Here is a 16,567-nt window from a genome sequence, read left to right on the forward strand (position 1 = left end):
TTATATTGACACTTACATCTTCACGTACATCTTCACGTACATCTACACTTACATTTTCACCTACATCTCCTCTCATTTTCGGATGTCAAATTCTCGTTCTTATCTTTTTTTTTTCAGGCAGAGAATCTACGAAAACACACTACAAGTGCTGGTACAGGATATTCAAGACACTGCAGTTGGTTGAACGACACCATTCCGTGGCCTTCGTGAATCTATTAACGGCAACGTCGACCTACAACACTGCAGCGTCCTTTCTTCCGGCTATCTAATTTACATTGATATTGTTATCAACGGACACACGAAAACGTGAAATCATCTATGTTCTTTTTCCTTCCTCCGCTTTTCTAAAGCAACATGAGCGGCGCGGGGCTTTATTCGGCCTGTATCACACTACAAATGTCCTCTTGCATGATGCCCAATATTGCCAGCAAACAGTCTCCCAAGCGCAATGCCTGGCATATGACTAGAGAATGCGTCAATAATACATCGATAGACAACCTTGACGTTTGCGGGCGAGTAAACTTTTACTATTTCGTTGACCCCCTCATTTTTAATCATCACGGCTGCTATGCCTTCCTGTACTGCCATACACGTTTTTTTGTGCTTTGTCTGCCGGCTGTTCCATTCGAGTTTATGTCGCAAGATTACTTGACATCTAGATGTGGTTGGTGAATTTTCCATGGAATGCGACAAGAACGAAGAACGTACCATGCATCATAATGGCCAGCAACACAAAAGGGACGAACACAGGAGCATGCCCATAAGCGAACTACGACGAAGCTAATGCAAGGTACAAGCAGACTGCCCGAGACAGCTGGCACGTTCTCGTCGTATCAGAAAATAAAATAAAATAAAGACCTCGGCCACTCGCATCGTGTACTCACGGCTTACTGGACAATGACAAAAAAAACGACCGTTGACCATAGAATAAAATCACGCATCACAAGACTTCTGCCAAGTATGCGTTGTGCCATTCATATCCCGCGCGATGTATCCTGCTCGGGGAATGCGCAGATGAATGCAAGGGTAAGAAAACGAAAAAAAGGATTGCACAGTCTGGCATGCGTCCTTACTTATTCTAGCCGTCAAATACTGGGATTGTCCAGCCAGCTCACCGGCCGCTGCCGCTACGGAATGGACCTTGAAAGGAAACCAACGACTGTTTTTCACTCCCGTCGTCTTTTTATATGACATGCATTCGTATAACGTGCGACAAGAAACCGCTGCCAGTCAAAGTCTCCGTTGGCATGTGACCTTGGAAGGACTCCAAGGATTCCAGAGTACTTCAATTCTTTTCCACAGCTGGTCCGTTCTACGACGACGTACATGTCCATTGTCTATATTGCCCTCATTTATCGACTCGGAAGCAAGGATCGCACGAGCCGAGAGAACGATTCACAGAAAAAAACGTGTCACCAGCCGAAATCCAATTTACGCTGTGCTTCCGGGTCGAGTACATTCACGTGGATAATATATGAGCGGCACGCCATTCTCATATTATTTTTGTCGGTTAAATTCCATTATCTGGGGCTGGTGATATATTGCGATCCATGCTGTGGCCCTACGTCTTGTCTCTTCAACTCAAAAATTTCAGTTGTACGCAGAGACCGTATGTATACAGGCATACTGCTGCGAAAGGAAGTAGTACATATCATGTACCTCTGGCAGGAGAACGATGAGTGTCTGTCTCCACCAGACAATATTAAGATATAATTTGTACGGACAGTTTAGTTTTTTGTGACGATGGACGGTTATCTTTCTGTATGTGTTGTTCTTCGCACACTGTTGTGGGGGAAGAAAACAAATTTTGGGTGCCTCCCCGCCACTAGACTCGGTTGTTTTCTTTCTTTAGATAGGCCTAATTGCCTGTGATTTTCTTCTTCGGCTTCAAAGGTTGTTATTGACTGTGTCAGGGAGCTTCGGAATGATGTTGTTCAGTTCGTATCGGTAATATGATGGATATATTTTGCTGGTATTCATTCGTCAGTGTAAAAACAGCTTCTGGTCTATTGTGTTGCCACGGACGAAAAAAACAACGAACAAAAAAAAGACGAAAATAGGGCCAAAAAAGAACGGCAAAATGTCGTATTTGTAAAACCAAAGGTACTTAATATTATGTGTGATATTGGTGCACGACAAAGTCACTGTTAGAGTTTTCGCCTCCTGGGTTGCCCTTTTTTGCTCCGATTTTTTTTTATCCCCGTCTATGTTTTTCTTCTTTTCCCTCCCCAGTCCCGCGTCTCCACCAGTTAAAAACGGGTCCATTTGTTTAACATACACCAATAGGACATTGTCTTTTCCCGTTTACATCTTTGCCCAGTAGATGAGTATTCATTAACGAGTACGTCTTTGAAGAGACGGAGTACTCCGTGTGAGCCGTCTGTCGTATTCAGGACACTAAATTCCACAGGCTCCTACTTCTCTAGAACGGCGACTTTTTTTCACTGGTGATTCTACTACTGACTATTTCGTTGTTTGCTTCTGCGTGCGCTAGGGCTTACGAGCATATGTGTCTCCCTCCTCGCGTCTCTGCCTTGTGCGGCCCTCCCCGCCCGCAAGGGATGTCCAAGCCACAAGCCACAAGCCACATTTTGCGCCTTGTTGTTCTTTGCTATCGAGTTCTTGAGTTCTTGCGTTCTTTCGCTCTTGCTCCGGTTCTTCCCCTTAAACAGTTAATATCATTCTACAGCCTATTGATGCCCAACTGTAAAAAACAATGGCTTGTCCCTGTCCATTGTTCCGCTTCCACGACCAGCCGCTCGTCTCTCGGCGTGCAGCTTCGCTGTCACCTTGTTGGAACTCGCCATGCAGGCCCAGATCGGAGCCATGCCCTGATTAGGTCCTTGCAGGCAGCCACTTACGTCGGCAACGGCTTCCGACAGGGCCAGGACACAGCAGCACAGGTACGCAGGGGTTGGAGAAGGGCCTAGTCCATGGTCACAGGTACATACACACACAAAGCACACTGAACGGCTTGGAAATCCTGACAATCCTGAAAAGCATCCTGAGATGGAGGATAGGCCCCAATGTTTCCCTGAAGGTCCGTGGGCGCGTTCGCTCCTCTTCATGTAAGGTACGGGCGCGCTCTTCATCGGCACTGCAGCCACAAGCATGCAGGCCCATGGGTCTTCCCACACCGCGACTCTTCCAAACGTCATTTTCTTACAATTTGTATTTTACTCTCATGGGAGGATTTCTGACTGTACTGTGAAAGGTGCGTTGTTTTTTAGAGAGGCTTTTTTGGCGTCTCCTTTTTGGCGTCTCCTTTCCAGCCACAATGCTCCGTGCGCCATCCTTCTTTCCTTGCATCCTGGTTCCTTCATCGTTCCTTGCTCCTTCCGTCCCCGCGTCCAGAGTTCCCGTCTGGGAAGGAGGTTCAATATTGAGTAATACATCGTACGGAAGGACCACCCCTAAAGGCAAAGGAAGAGACGGGTTTGCAACCAAAGTACGCAGTACAAACATACATCCCTTGCACCTAAAAAGGCACTTCGTCGTATGACGCTGTGTACTTCTGTGCACACGGCTGGCCAGGCCACCCATGTCGAGCGAGACCCGGTTGTCAAAGGCGGAACCTGAGTAAAAAGAAGTGTGCTCCAGTTTTTATTCTCTTCCGGGCAGCCACAGCCAATGCAAAGGTGGGGCCACCACGAGGCGCGGGCGGGTGGGTGCTGTCCGTAGTATTTCGTCAAGAACCAAAGAGGAAACCAGTGACCGCAAGCGCAGGCAAGTGCAAAGGCAAATGCCAAAGCATGTGCAAAGGTAGTGAAAACTGTGCTAAATGGCGAACAAGCGGCGGGCGTCTAACTATAGTGTGGTCAACCGCGTCCATTTGCGGTATAGCGCGTGACTTGGCCAGATACAAGAAGAAAAAGAGGGAACGACGTAGAAAGCCACCTCCCACTGTCGACTGTTTACCCGCTAGCAGGGTTTTTTAGGGCGATTTTTCTGAGCGTGAGCCGTCATCCCGACCCTGACCCTGGTCCGCCGACAACTGAAGGATGCCACCCGCCAGTCAGGTTACAAGGGGGCATGTTTTTTGTTTGTAATACGGCCCACAGGCGGCCGTCTGCCGTCCGCCACTTCTCGACAGTCGGTCTGCCTCTCGTCATCCTCCTTCCCATGGCGCTCATCCCAAGCCTCTGGACCCCGTTGATTCCCACCTGGCGGCGTGTGGCTATTCTTCCCCGATGGAGCGCCCCATGCCCTTGCGGTCAGCAGCAGTGATGAGAGGTTTTCTTCTTCTTTGCCGCCTTCTGGTTTCTGCCTACCGTCGTTTTTGCGCGTACGTCGATTGTCTTTTGCGTGCGTCGTCGTGGCCCTTGCCTCTTTGGGCATGTCTTCTTGTCTTCCCGCCGTGGCTCTTTCCTTACAGGCTCCCTCGGTTTCTTTCCTGCCTATTTCGCCTGTCCATGCATCACGTATCTGGCTTGTACTTTGTACTTTCCCTCTCGTTTTCTCTTCTTGTGGCCACTGCTGTTGTCTCGTTTCTCTATTTTACCCTCCTTGTTCCCCTTCTTCCGCCAGCTCCGGTGCCACGCCGGTTTGTTTTGGTCGATGATCTCCAGCACAAGGTCCCCATAAAAATACACCGGAGACAAACAGTCGCCGGCGCCAGAACGGTCAAAGGAAAGGTCTGGACTGGCCCTGTCGCCATATTCGGTTATGTGTGGCCATTGGACTGGAAAGCTCTTTCCCTGTCTATCTGTTTGCCATGTGTGTTTTGTATACCTCTTTCCTCTTTTGTTGACTCTGACCAACTGCGCCTAGCTTCTACTTCTTTCCAAATCCACTCATATTCTCTCCCCCTCCTCTTCCTCTCTCTTCTCTTTTACTTTGTACTTTTTTTTCTTTCTCCAACATCGTCGTCCACAGCCAGTCATTGCTGTCACACCTCATCGCCCGCATCCCCCCATTCTCCCATCAGCATCCTGCAGGACAACCGCTGGCCAGTCATCGTGGGCACCCGATCTCGACTCGTTTGCCCGCCTTTTGTGGCTCACGTGGGGCGCAAAAAGCACAAACAAGCAAAACAGCTCCTGGCTGTCGCCCACAGAGTCTTACAGCAAACACTGCCAGCACCCCCACGCATTACTACCGGTCGCCGTCGACAAACAGGAGACGACTCGAGCCAGAACACCAACCGAAACCCGCTGCAACACCCGGCTGCTTTTTGTGGCTTGTACAGCAGTATTTGTGTGCGTTTCAACGGGTCGTCAGAGGGTCTGACCTGCATCCGCCCATCGTTCTGGTCTCTCGCCCTGGCCAACGCAGCAAATGCATACGACCCTCAGTCTGTCACGCGCGCTTCGAATTCAAAAGGGCCTGAAGCGAGTCGCCAAGCAATCGACGACTCAATAAAAGGAGAAGAGCAAAAGACAGACCAAGGTAAAAAAAGAAAGAAAAACAGCGCAGCAAGGTACATAGAGGGCAAGCAAGCAAGCGGCTGCCCGACGACTTACACGTGGTCTGGCATCATTCCAAAGACTCCAGGTCACTTTTTTGGCTCGCTTTTCTACCCTGGACGTTTCTGGCGAACCACGTATCAAAACGTATCAAACGCTGGAGGAGACCGCCTCGTCAAACGAACGAACCCAATCCCATATCCCGTTGCGACGTATCCGCTTTGCATTTGCCTTTACGCTGCTGCCGCCTCAACGACTCATCGCTCGACGACAACGGAACGCCTCTTTCAACGGTTTGATGTTTGTGGCTGTCTTGACCCCCCGGCAAACGGCCCGCTGCCATCGCAACTTTCTATAAGACGCAGGCACCGTACGAACTCTGGGGTTGGTAGTGTCTTTTCTTCGTTGCTTTGCGCGCACGTCTTTCTTTGCTGCGTATGACTGCTTTCCACTTGTTCCTTTTGTTTCATTTCTCGTTCAAGACAACCTTGGCTATTTTGCCGGCTGCACCATCAACAACAACCAAACAACCAAACAACCAACAATCAACAAACCAGCTCAACGCTCAAAGGCCATACCCCGCGTCTCGGGCAATTTTCTATTGCTTTATGAACCGCCTCTTTATATTGACTCTTATTTGACCGCTGTATTGACGGGCGGTATATTGGTCTTGTTTGGTTTGGGGGCCAAGTCCGTTATTGTTCGGTCTACGACTCACTGACGTTTCCCCTGTCGTGGTTGTTCATCCAACGCTTCCGGCGCAGCTACTTGCCTGCTTCGAGGCAATACTAATAAAACACCACCACCCTCACGACCCATCACACCAACTGCAGAAAATAGTCAACAAGCACACGCGACCCCTTTTCTCACTCAGCGCGCACACGCAGCAGCCGACGCTGCTTGTTGCTGCTCTATCATGCCGGCCAAGCTCAAACCCCTGGTTCTTCCCCAGCTGGTGGAGGGGCGCAAGCGTCTGGAAGATGGACAGTACGCAACCACGGAGATGGTCGACGGCAGTATAACTGTCAAAGCCGGCGCCAACAACACCAACAACGCCTACGGTGGCCTGTTCCTTGTCGACAACGCGTCCATGTCGGACATCACCTCGCCTGCCACGCCTACCTTCTCACACCGCAGCGGTGGCCTTGGCCACCTGCGCTACTCAAGCTCGACATCGTCGCTCGATCTGCCACTATCGATTCCGTCACCCTCCGTCTCTGAATGCCCCGCGTCACCGACCCCTGCCACGGGCCTTGCTGCTGTTGTCGCTGCGGCTGGTGCTGCGACTCTGGCTGGGAGCGCCCCCGTGAAGCGGCCGCTGCCGGACGTGAAAGAGGAACATCTGTTGGAGCGTGTTGCCGAGGAGCACGAGTATGGCGATGGCTTCACACTGTCTCACCGCACTTCGCATCTCTACCGCTGTTTGTGTGACGAGCCCTGTTCACACGGCCGTGACGACATTTCGTATGACCAGCAAGACTTCATCTACGACCTCGGCTTTGTCAGTGACTCGGAGGCCGCCGCCAACGAGCCCTCTGTTCAGCGACACCGCCACCGTGCCAGCAGCACCGCTTCAGTCATGTCGCGTGCATCCAATGCAACACACGACTCGGCCTTTTCCGGTCTCACCCTCCGCTTCGGCTCGCACATCCACGCACTGTCCCGGTGGCGCAGCAAGTCGCATACCACCCGGCGCAACTACGCCAACCTCATGGCCGCTCCGGCTTCTGAACCGTCGCTGTCTCGCCAGCCCTCTAGCCGTTCATCTTCTCTGTCGGCCGGCCAGCCGGCCCCCGTCCTCGAGCCTGCGCCAATCCTGACGCCTACTCTTTCTTCCTACTACGGTAGCACGGAGAGCATCGAGCACTTTCCGACCTCCGGCAGCGCACACGAGGAGCCGGAGGACGATTCTCTGTCGAGCCTCGAGCGCGATCGCACCAAGGCCGCCACGCCCTTGTTGCCACCTTTAATGACCGAGAGCAGTGCCATACAGCGTCAGCAACCTGTTTCGCCCCTACCGCCTCCGTCTCTGCAGACCTCGCCGCTTCAGTCGCCCGCCGTCGCGTCTTCCGTGACCTCGCCTGCCGGCGTCGATGGTCTTTCCAGTTTTCCCCTTACCAGCCCTGTTGCGGACGCAGGCATCCCGGCCATGTCCTTGTCGCCGCTATCACCAACAGCGCCTACGGGCCTCGGGATCAGTGTTGCAGCCACAGCCCCCACGTCTCCGGCCGAAGTAATGCAGCCTCCGCCTCTGCGCCGCCAATTCTCCACGGCCTCGTTCTACGTACCCTTTGGTGCGACCAACGTGCAAAATGCGTCAGCCTCGGCGGTTACACCAGCGACGTCTGCGCCGATCTCCGTCCCGGTGTCTGTTGCGCAGGAGCCGCACGACAAGTGGTGCGATCGTCTGGGTCACGCTAACTACACGATCCTACCCAAGCCGTACCACTTGGCTGAGGACGACACGACCGACACCCAGGCCTTGCACGCGCTGTGCGAGGACTGGGCGCAGGCGCGCATCAACTACGCCAAGCACCTTGTGCGCACGGGCGAGCACTACGGCACGACGTCCAACACATACATGCTGACCGAGGCCAAGTGGGCGGAGACGGAGCGTGAGTGGCAGCGCGCCCACCAGGCTGCGACAGTGCATATTACCAATGTCCTGACACGCGCTGGCAGCGATGCCCGCGAGTGCGCAGCGACGCCCGGCATGCTACCGCCTGTTCAGCACCACGACGTGTCGTGCGTGATCCCACAGATCCTGGACAACGCGGAGGGCAAGTTCCCCGGCCTCGGCGACGAGGACATTGTTGGCCCCATGGACCGTGTGGAGTACATGGAGCACGGTGTGCCCGGGTTTCCGGGTCCCTCAGGCGCGCACGGCGAGAAGCACGCCATGTCGCGGTTTCTGCGCGGTCTGGCTGACCGTGTCCGTCACCGCAAATAATGACACTATGACCCTTACTCGATATCGTCGTTTTCGGCGATATTGTTTAATAATGACGACAAACCCGAAACTTATACCACAAAATCCAACACGACACAAATGCGAAGGGAAAAAAAATCGAAAACACAAGTCGAAACGGTGACGCAGCGGAGGTAATTTGTCACACGATTGGAGGACAAAAACGAACGAGAAAGAAGGAGACAGTAATGATGACGTTTGTACGGAGTCGTTGACTGGCCTGCATTTTGGATATGCAAATGGCCCAGGCCCGGCTCTGTTTGTCATGAGACCACGCCTCACGGCAGACCTTTCTTCTGAACAGAAAAAAGGTTGTTGATTTTTTGCCCAAGATACCCCTTTTTATATAGTATTCCCCCGACATTCCTTTATGAGTACATAGATACCTTTTTTTTGTTTCAGTTTTTCCTTTGTATATATTCATACACCATACCCATCACATATAAAGCCGACACAGGCAGTGTGCCTTTTTAGAAAAAGATCTTATGCCATTTTTCTCAACTCAAAAAAAAAAAATAAAAATAAAAAATAAAAATTTAAACATACTTTATTTCTTCTTTCTCGTTTCATTTGCTACTCTCAGCATAATACTTCGTATGCCCTGGATGTTTCTACAACCAATATTTCCCCCACATGGCATACTCAGCCGCGGTCCCGCGGAAGGCAAAGGCCACTTGGGTAATGTCGGCGAACCCTTCTGCCGGCTTGGGCTCCCGGAAGCGCGAGAAGAAGCCGTTGAACGCGATGCGCGGCAGCGCCTCCCGGTTGTCTGGGTTCAGCGCCTTGTTGAGCGCGCGCACCGCGTCGTTGTGCTCGCACGTGGCCGGGCTGGTCGTGAACCACACGCACCGAACGGCCACGCCGGCCTTCTTGGCGAGGTCGACCCAGAGCGCACGTGTCGCCGGATCCGGGTTGGTGTTGTCGACGACGACAGAGGCGCCGTCCTGAAGATGAGCCGCCGCAGCCTTGAGGCACTTTTCTTTTCTGGAGCAGGAGGTGTTGTGTTAGACAGGACGGTTTACCAAGGAGACAACATGGCCCCGGTGCGGGCGGAAGCGGACCTACGTCTTGAGGGTATCCTGGTTGACGCGCTCGTAGCCGAGCGGGGCCAGGTGTGTGCGGAAAAAGGTGCTTTTGCCGGCTCCGGGTGGGCCGCAGAAGACGACCAGTTCTGGGGCGGTGCCCTTGACAAAGGGGCTTGCCGCTGTTGTGGCCGTGGCCGTTGTTGGACTCGGATCCTCGAATGGGTGGTCGTCCAGGTCAAACGCCCGCGTAAACGGCCGCGGCGCCTCGCCCAAAAAGTACTCTTCCGGCGTCTCGAAGCGCACGCCCACGTTGGCGGCCAGGTTGCGGTCGCTGCAGCTGAAGTCTTTGGGGACATTTTTGCCGTTGCGCACGGTGGCCGGACGGCCGGCGGCGTCGCCAACAAAGAAGCTGTTGTCAACGTCGACCGTCTGTGCGTCCTGCTTCTGGTCCGCGCGGGCGCCCACCTTGTCCTGTTTGTCCTCGGTGGCGCTCGCGGACTTGTCGCGATCGTGGCTCGCCATGCGACTCCCCACGTCTTGTACCATCTCCTCCCACATGCCTGTTCTCGGCTTGCGGAACCGGTCTTTCCCCGTCGCCGCATACAGTGTCACCGGCAGGCCCAGGTCCGTCAGCACCAGCGCACACTTTTTCTTGAAGTCGGCCACCCTGTCTTGTGTATCGTTCTTCTTCTTCTTCGCATCCTTTTTGGGATCCGGGTGCAAGGCCAGGCCGCCCTGGTTGGAAAAGATGATGACCTGGAACCCGTCGTCGTGCAGCGCCCGCAGCCGCTCCGGCACCCGCCGGTCCCACCAGGCCCAGTCGCCCGCGCCCTCGGCGTGCTTCTTGCCCGAGGCGGTCGTGATCAGGGTGGAGTCGAGGTCGAACGCAGCGACTTTGATCGGCGCGATGACAGGCTGTCGTCGTGCCCCGCCCCCGAACGTGGCCACCAGCAGACTGGTGGGCTGGCCCTCGGCCGGAGCCCGCTCCTCCCACGTCACCTGGCTCGGCGGGGGTTTCGGCGGCTTCGGTTTCTGGGAGGCGGGCGTGAAGAAGTTGGCGACGACAGTCTTGGAGACGGAGGCCTGGGTCTTGCGCTTTGTGGGGGGTGGAGAGATGGCTGGGTCGTGGGCGTTGCTGTTGGCGCCGGTGACCACCGAACTGCCACTGCTACGGTCGGCAATCTTGCGCTTTGCCGGCGCCGCTGCGGGCGAGGGCATCTTGGAGACGTGTGATTGAGAATGGACGGTGGAGAGGAGCAGCCGTTGCGGAGAAGAGAAAAAGAGGCGAGCGGCTCGTCGGATGCCGCAGTGTAGCATTTACTTGGGGAGCGGAGGAGACGCAGGCCCTTTTGTCGAGGTCGTTTCGAGTATTTATAGTCGTTAGTCATAAGTCATCGAGCAGGCAGAAGTTGGTTGCCCATCGCCGTCGTGATTGGATGTCGTTTTTTTCTGTCTTTTCTATTTCTTTTCTTCGCTTTGTGCTATCGATGTCGGACAGCGTGTCGCACTTGCCCATTTGGGACGCGCCCTAGGCACCAGAAACCCATTAAACAGGAGCTGTAAAAAGCGGGGCGCAACGCGTGACCCAGTGACATCTAAAGGTCGAGCTTACTGAGTCTGGCCATTGGGGAAGGAGGCATCGAAGCAGCCTTGCGTCTTGTTTTGAATGCAAACAAAACGTTTTATACACAACGTATTCACAACTGCAAGGCGGAAGTGCCGCTGTCCGTCGCAGCATGGCGACAACATAGTCACCTCATCTTTCCTCTGTTGCCGAGCAGTCGACCGGTGGCTACAGTCGAAATCCCTGCAGCACATATTTTTCGCAATCATGCTGCGAAGATTCGCAAAGTCTCGTCTCATTCTTGACAACTCTCGACGTTAGGCCTCACTTCTGTCCATCAGATATGCTGGACAAAGACACGGGGACGCTTCTCTGACCCTCAGAAGGTGCAGTCTCCTGGCACACTTCTAGGCCATGTGTCCAGTGCTCGGCCGAGCTCTACCGGAGATGTGCATCCTCTGTCAAGGCGATCTTGGATGCAATATGCAATGGGACAAGTCAAACCGACGGCGCAAGGACACCAGAAGCACGCATATGAAACGCGAGTCAGTGGTTTGAGGGAGAGTCGAGGCCATTACGACAGTGTCGTCGAGCAAGCACGGTTATGCCAGAAGCGCCGCCAGAACAAAACCAATGGGACCTGTACAAAACACAGTCATGGGAACAAACGGATACTTAGCCACGACATGGGCTGCACCTTGGTCCCTGCCTCCACTTCTGGGGTGTAACTACTGACCACCGCTACGGCAGGTGGTCCGGGGCTGGGGTATTTATGGCCCGGGCGGCCCCACACTCGAAGACGAAGAGTATGCCGCGCTACGGTTCTCATCATCCGGGGCGTCTGCCACTAGACCCGACTCGGTCAATGGGCGGCCACGACGACCGCTTATATACTATGCGTGGCTACTCGGCACGGCAGAGGGAGTGGAGGGAGCCGGAGTGGAGGCAAGAAGACCGAGAAAAGAAGAAAAGAAAGGAACGGAAAAAATACTCTACTACGTCGATATGAAGATTGTTGGTGCTGGCAGAGCAGCTGAACAGTGGGACTGTGAGTGACGGTGACCGTTCCGTTTCTTTCCGTCAGTCTTTACCGTCTTTTGTCTTTCTTTTGTCTTTCTTTTGCCTTTCTGTCTTGTTTTATTTTTTTTATCATCTTCGGACCACACCGACCCGGTCGGTTGAATTCAAACTGGATATTCTCCAGATACATTCACTTCACTCACATTGTCGTCTCAGGCTCTCAGGTTCGACAGAGTGGACGCCTGATATCTCGAAATAAACATCAAGACGACCGCACACAGGGGTGCACGTCTTCGCCATGGGGTTCTTACGGAAGAAAACAGAGGCAGACTCGTCACCATTACCAGCAAACACAAAAAGGGAAACACGACCAGACGCAAGAAGTATGCCCCAATGCACAAAACATGCCAGCGACATCGACCCGGACATCGACCTTGAAAAACAAAACGAAGCAAAGCCCCGCCACTCCCTCGCTCGCGCCGAAAACGTCCGTTGTCCGTCCTTGCGTCTGCCGAAAACGATGGGCGCCAGCTCGACAATGACGACGCTATGGCCGCCCTCGAGGACTACAACCCGGACCGCAGCGGCTCTGACGGCTCGGACGGCACCGCCACGGCCACGGAAGGCATCACCGCCGAACCCCTGGCGCTGATGGACCCCGACCACGGTCTCGTCGGCTGGGACTCGCTCGACGACCCGGCCAACCCGCGCAACTTCTCCGCTTGGAAAAAATCCTACATTATGACCATGATGGGCATCATCTCGACCCTCAGCCCGCTGGCCTCGTCCATGGTCGCCCCCGGCATCGCTGCAACCATGGCCGAGCTGCACGAGTCCTCGGAGATTGTCGGCTCCTTCATGGTCACCATCTATGTCCTTGGCTACGCCATTGGCCCGCTGTTCTTGGGTCCTCTGAGCGAAGTGTACGGCCGCTACCCTGTCGTCATTCTAGCCACCTGGTTCTTCGATGCCTGGCTGCTCGGCGGCACCCTCGCGCCCTCGATGCCCGCCCTCATTGTCATGCAACTGTTTGCCGGCATCGGCGGCTCGGCCGTCATGACCATTGCGCCGGCCATGGTGGCGGACCTGTTCCCCGTCGAGAAGCGCACCTTCACCATGTCCCTCATCACCATGGCCCAGAGCGTCGGCCCTGCCATCGGCCCCATCTGCGGCGGCTTTATCGTCGAGTACCTCAACTGGCGCTGGACCTACTGGCTGCTGTTGATTGTCACGGGCGCCACCAATGCCGGCCTTACTCTGTATATGCCCGAGACGTACGCGCCCCGCGTCCTCCAGAAAAAGGCGGCCCGCATGCGCAAGTCCTCGGGCCGGGCCGACCTCTACCCTCTGCTCAACCGCAAGACGAGCACGCGCGACGTCCTGCTGCGCAGCATCATCCGCCCTATCAAGTTGCTGACGCGCTCGGCCATTGCATCACTGCTGTCCTTTTACATTGCCACCATGTACGGCATGTTGTACCTCATGTTTACCACCATCCCGGCCGTCTTTGGTGATTTGTACGGCTGGAACGTCTCCGTCGCCGGGCTCGCCTATGCTCCGTGTACGTTCTCCAAAGACCCAGCAGAATAACCATATTACAATCATAAGAGTGCTGACAGACCCCCAACAGTCGGCATCGGCATGATTGTAAGTACCTCGTCTTTTCGGCATATTGCCCTGTCACCCCTTCCCACCCCCTCCACCCCCAACTAACAGCTTAGCTTGGCCTCGCTCTCATCATGGCCACAAACGACCGCACCATTGCCAAGCTCACAAAACAAAACAATGGCGTCTACGAACCCGAAATGCGCCTGCCCCATTGCGTCTACTACGCCGCCTGCGTCCCCATTTCCTTGTTCTGGTATGGCTGGTCCACCCAGGAACGAGTCCACTGGTCCTGTCCCGTCATCAGCCTCTTGTTCTTTGGTATTGGTATCATTGGCATCTTTATCCCCGTCGTCACCTATTTGGTCGACGCCTTCACGCCCTTTGCCGCCTCGGCCGTCGCCGCCAACCGGACCGCCATGTCTATTATGGGCGCGTTTCTGCCTCTCGCCGGCGCGCCCCTCTATGCCGCCCTCGACTACGGCGGCGGCAACACCGTGCTGGCCGTCATTGCACTGGTGATGACGCCCCTGCCCGTTGTTTTCTACAAGTACGGTGCCACCACCCGGCGGCGGTGGCCGGTGGAGTTGTAAAAACGGCCAATGCTACAGCCCTCTCGCGTCGTGGTATACCTCTTCCTCCTAATGTTGCCCCATATTCGTTACTCACGTACATACACACGTAATACAATACAGCACGTAGCATTGCATGGTAGAAATAGATGATAGTAGATTGATTACCACAAAAAATTCATTTCTAATACTGCCAAGTCGCTAAAGGCAGACTAAGAACCTACCTTTTGGGTGATTTTGGAAACAGACAAGAGCACAAAGTAGACCATAGCCACTTGCTACAGTATTTGCTACGCAAAAAAGGGAAGAGACAGCTTTTTTCAGTCTCATGTCAACTTGACAGTGGGTTTCGTTTGGGTATGGGATGAGAAGTGGTACATTGCGTTCGTGCTGTTGGGAGACGAACACGCCCCAAAGCGTTTGTCTTACCTGGTCTTCCCCGAAGAGGCGAGGATGCATATCAACCTGTCTTGTTAGTGTAACCAATAATATACCGGAAAGGGCAAAAAAAAGAGAAAAGGGAGGTGTGTCACAGCGGGTCTCTGTCGGTTTGTGTGACCATTCTTTTGTCAGAGGCGATCGCAACGAGTACCCGTGATTGTGTGCTGTAGGCTGCAAGCTTGAGAGGTGTTTGCCAAATGTCGGCGTATAAATCGACAGCAAATTCATTTGTTTCACCCGTGGTGATAAAAAAAAAATAATGACGTGCATCCGCGCGGTCGCGTACGTTCGGAAGTTTATTGGCCGATCCTCACGGCATGGATTGCTGCTGTGCAGGAGCGACAAAAGGCACTTTATTGCTTCGCTTTTTTTGGCGTCTGCCATTTGCCGTTTGCCGTCTACTATGTGCCGTCTGTCATGCATCCATTTCCACAGGCGCGGGGCATGTTGGCTGTGTTTGTTGCGGCTATATGACAGCTCGTCGGCATGAGGGGCAATGTTGGTTAAAAGTGCGACCAATTGTGACAAACGGGAGAGAACCAACAGGGGCGGCAGAGACAAAACGAGGCTTGCTGGCCACGCCTATGGGTGACACCGGGCGAAAGAAGAGAGAATGAGGATGAGACGATGGGGTGAACGGTTGGCCCAGAGCCGGCTGTATTGATCTTCACGATGCGGAGGTTTCTGAATCACGACAACGGGCGTTTGTTTGGGATTCTAGAAACTGGCGGTGAGGAGAACCAGAAAAAATGAACCAAAAAAATGACGTTTATGGCGTGTTATTGGGGGCGATGAAGAGAGTTGGTTTTCCGCAATTTATTGTTTGGCGGCTACGTGCAGCGCGGATTGGGTGGCACAGATGCGTTTGATTTTGATTGAAAGATTAAGTGAGCACAGGTGACAGGCAAAAGTGCCTTGGCGACGAGAACGAAAACGACGACTGTGCACTGTGCAAACAGTCTTGACGGAGGGAGAGCATATCGAGATGTTGAATGGCAATTGGAAATAGAGAAGCTCAATGCGGCGAGCCATTAGGCGAGACACTGTACACATATTCGGATATTCGTACACATATTCGTACAGTCAAGGGCCATAAAAGACGCGACCAGTGACATGGGGCCGGGAAAGTGCGACGAGGCGGGATAGGGGAGGGGGTTAGAATGTCAAAGGACAGCGAGCGAGAACCAAAACTGTGGAAAGGCGGCAAGCAACGAGAGGCCAGGAAGATGGTTGGGCTGGGATGTGCGGGAAGAAGCTCTTAAAGAATATGTCGCCGAACGCGTGGTTGAACTGGGGCGAGGTACTGGCATTCCATGGGACGAGGTTGAAAATTGATGAACGACGACTAGGATAAAAAAAGAACAAAAGCTGCCTTGCTGACATTTGCTGATCCTTGCCGCTGCGGTTGTGCGGTTCTGCGTTTCTGTCTTTCTGTGTGCTGCTCTGATCCGTGCTGCGTTTGTTGATTTTGCTGCTCTGACGTTTGCTTCCTGAATTACTGCTGCTGCTTTCTTTGTCCGCCGTACTATCTGCTTTCATGTCGAAAAGAAATATCGCCCCTTTTATTGCGGATGCCATGGTCCGCCGATCGTGACTTTGAAAATCGAAAGAACAGAGTAAGTGACGAAAAAAAGAAAAAGAAAACCAGAAAACAGAGAACAGAAAAGAAAAAAACAGAACAGATAACAAATCAAGAAAGGAAACTAAATGCGTCGAAAATAAACCAGGACCACGTGAGAAACCGAAGTTATAAGCGAAGCCGTGAGTCTGCCGTTCGCAGGTCGAGGACATGTTATGCCCGGCCGTCTCGTGCCTATTATTCAGTTCCGTTTTCAGAGACAAGTACCGCAAATAAGAAACTCGTAAACGCATCCCCATCTTCGAAAATTTTGATGACAAATTGATCGGAAACCGAGTGTCGGGTAGGAAAAGGAAATAGAAAATAGTACAGTGTGCAAATAAACAAG

The 16,567-nt window shown here is 53.5% G+C and overlaps 3 protein-coding genes across 3 annotated transcripts; 2 read left to right on the top strand and 1 right to left on the bottom strand.

Annotated features, from left to right (window-relative positions):
• Positions 1-6,321: 6,321 nt before the first annotated feature.
• On the top strand, positions 6,322-8,355 carry SPBR_05713 (uncharacterized protein; the record flags this gene model as incomplete). Its single annotated transcript, XM_040763976.1, has 1 exon — positions 6,322-8,355. One exon carries the CDS (start codon positions 6,322-6,324, stop codon positions 8,353-8,355), a length of 2,034 nt encoding a protein of 677 aa, XP_040622275.1.
• A 629-nt stretch (positions 8,356-8,984) lies between these two features.
• On the bottom strand, positions 8,985-10,616 carry SPBR_05838 (bifunctional polynucleotide phosphatase/kinase; the record flags this gene model as incomplete). Its single annotated transcript, XM_040764101.1, has 2 exons — positions 8,985-9,357; positions 9,439-10,616. 2 exons carry the CDS (start codon positions 10,614-10,616, stop codon positions 8,985-8,987), a joined length of 1,551 nt encoding a protein of 516 aa, XP_040622276.1.
• Positions 10,617-12,531: 1,915 nt separating this feature from the next.
• Positions 12,532-14,180, top strand: SPBR_05831 (MFS multidrug transporter; the record flags this gene model as incomplete). Its single annotated transcript, XM_040764094.1, has 3 exons — positions 12,532-13,543; positions 13,613-13,629; positions 13,704-14,180. The coding sequence occupies 3 exons, from the start codon at positions 12,532-12,534 to the stop codon at positions 14,178-14,180; spliced, it is 1,506 nt and encodes a 501-aa protein (XP_040622277.1).
• Positions 14,181-16,567: the final 2,387 nt, after the last annotated feature.

This window comes from Sporothrix brasiliensis, assembly GCF_000820605.1.
Source record: "Sporothrix brasiliensis 5110 chromosome Unknown Cont15, whole genome shotgun sequence".
NCBI classification, from domain to species: Eukaryota; Fungi; Ascomycota; class Sordariomycetes; order Ophiostomatales; family Ophiostomataceae; genus Sporothrix; species Sporothrix brasiliensis.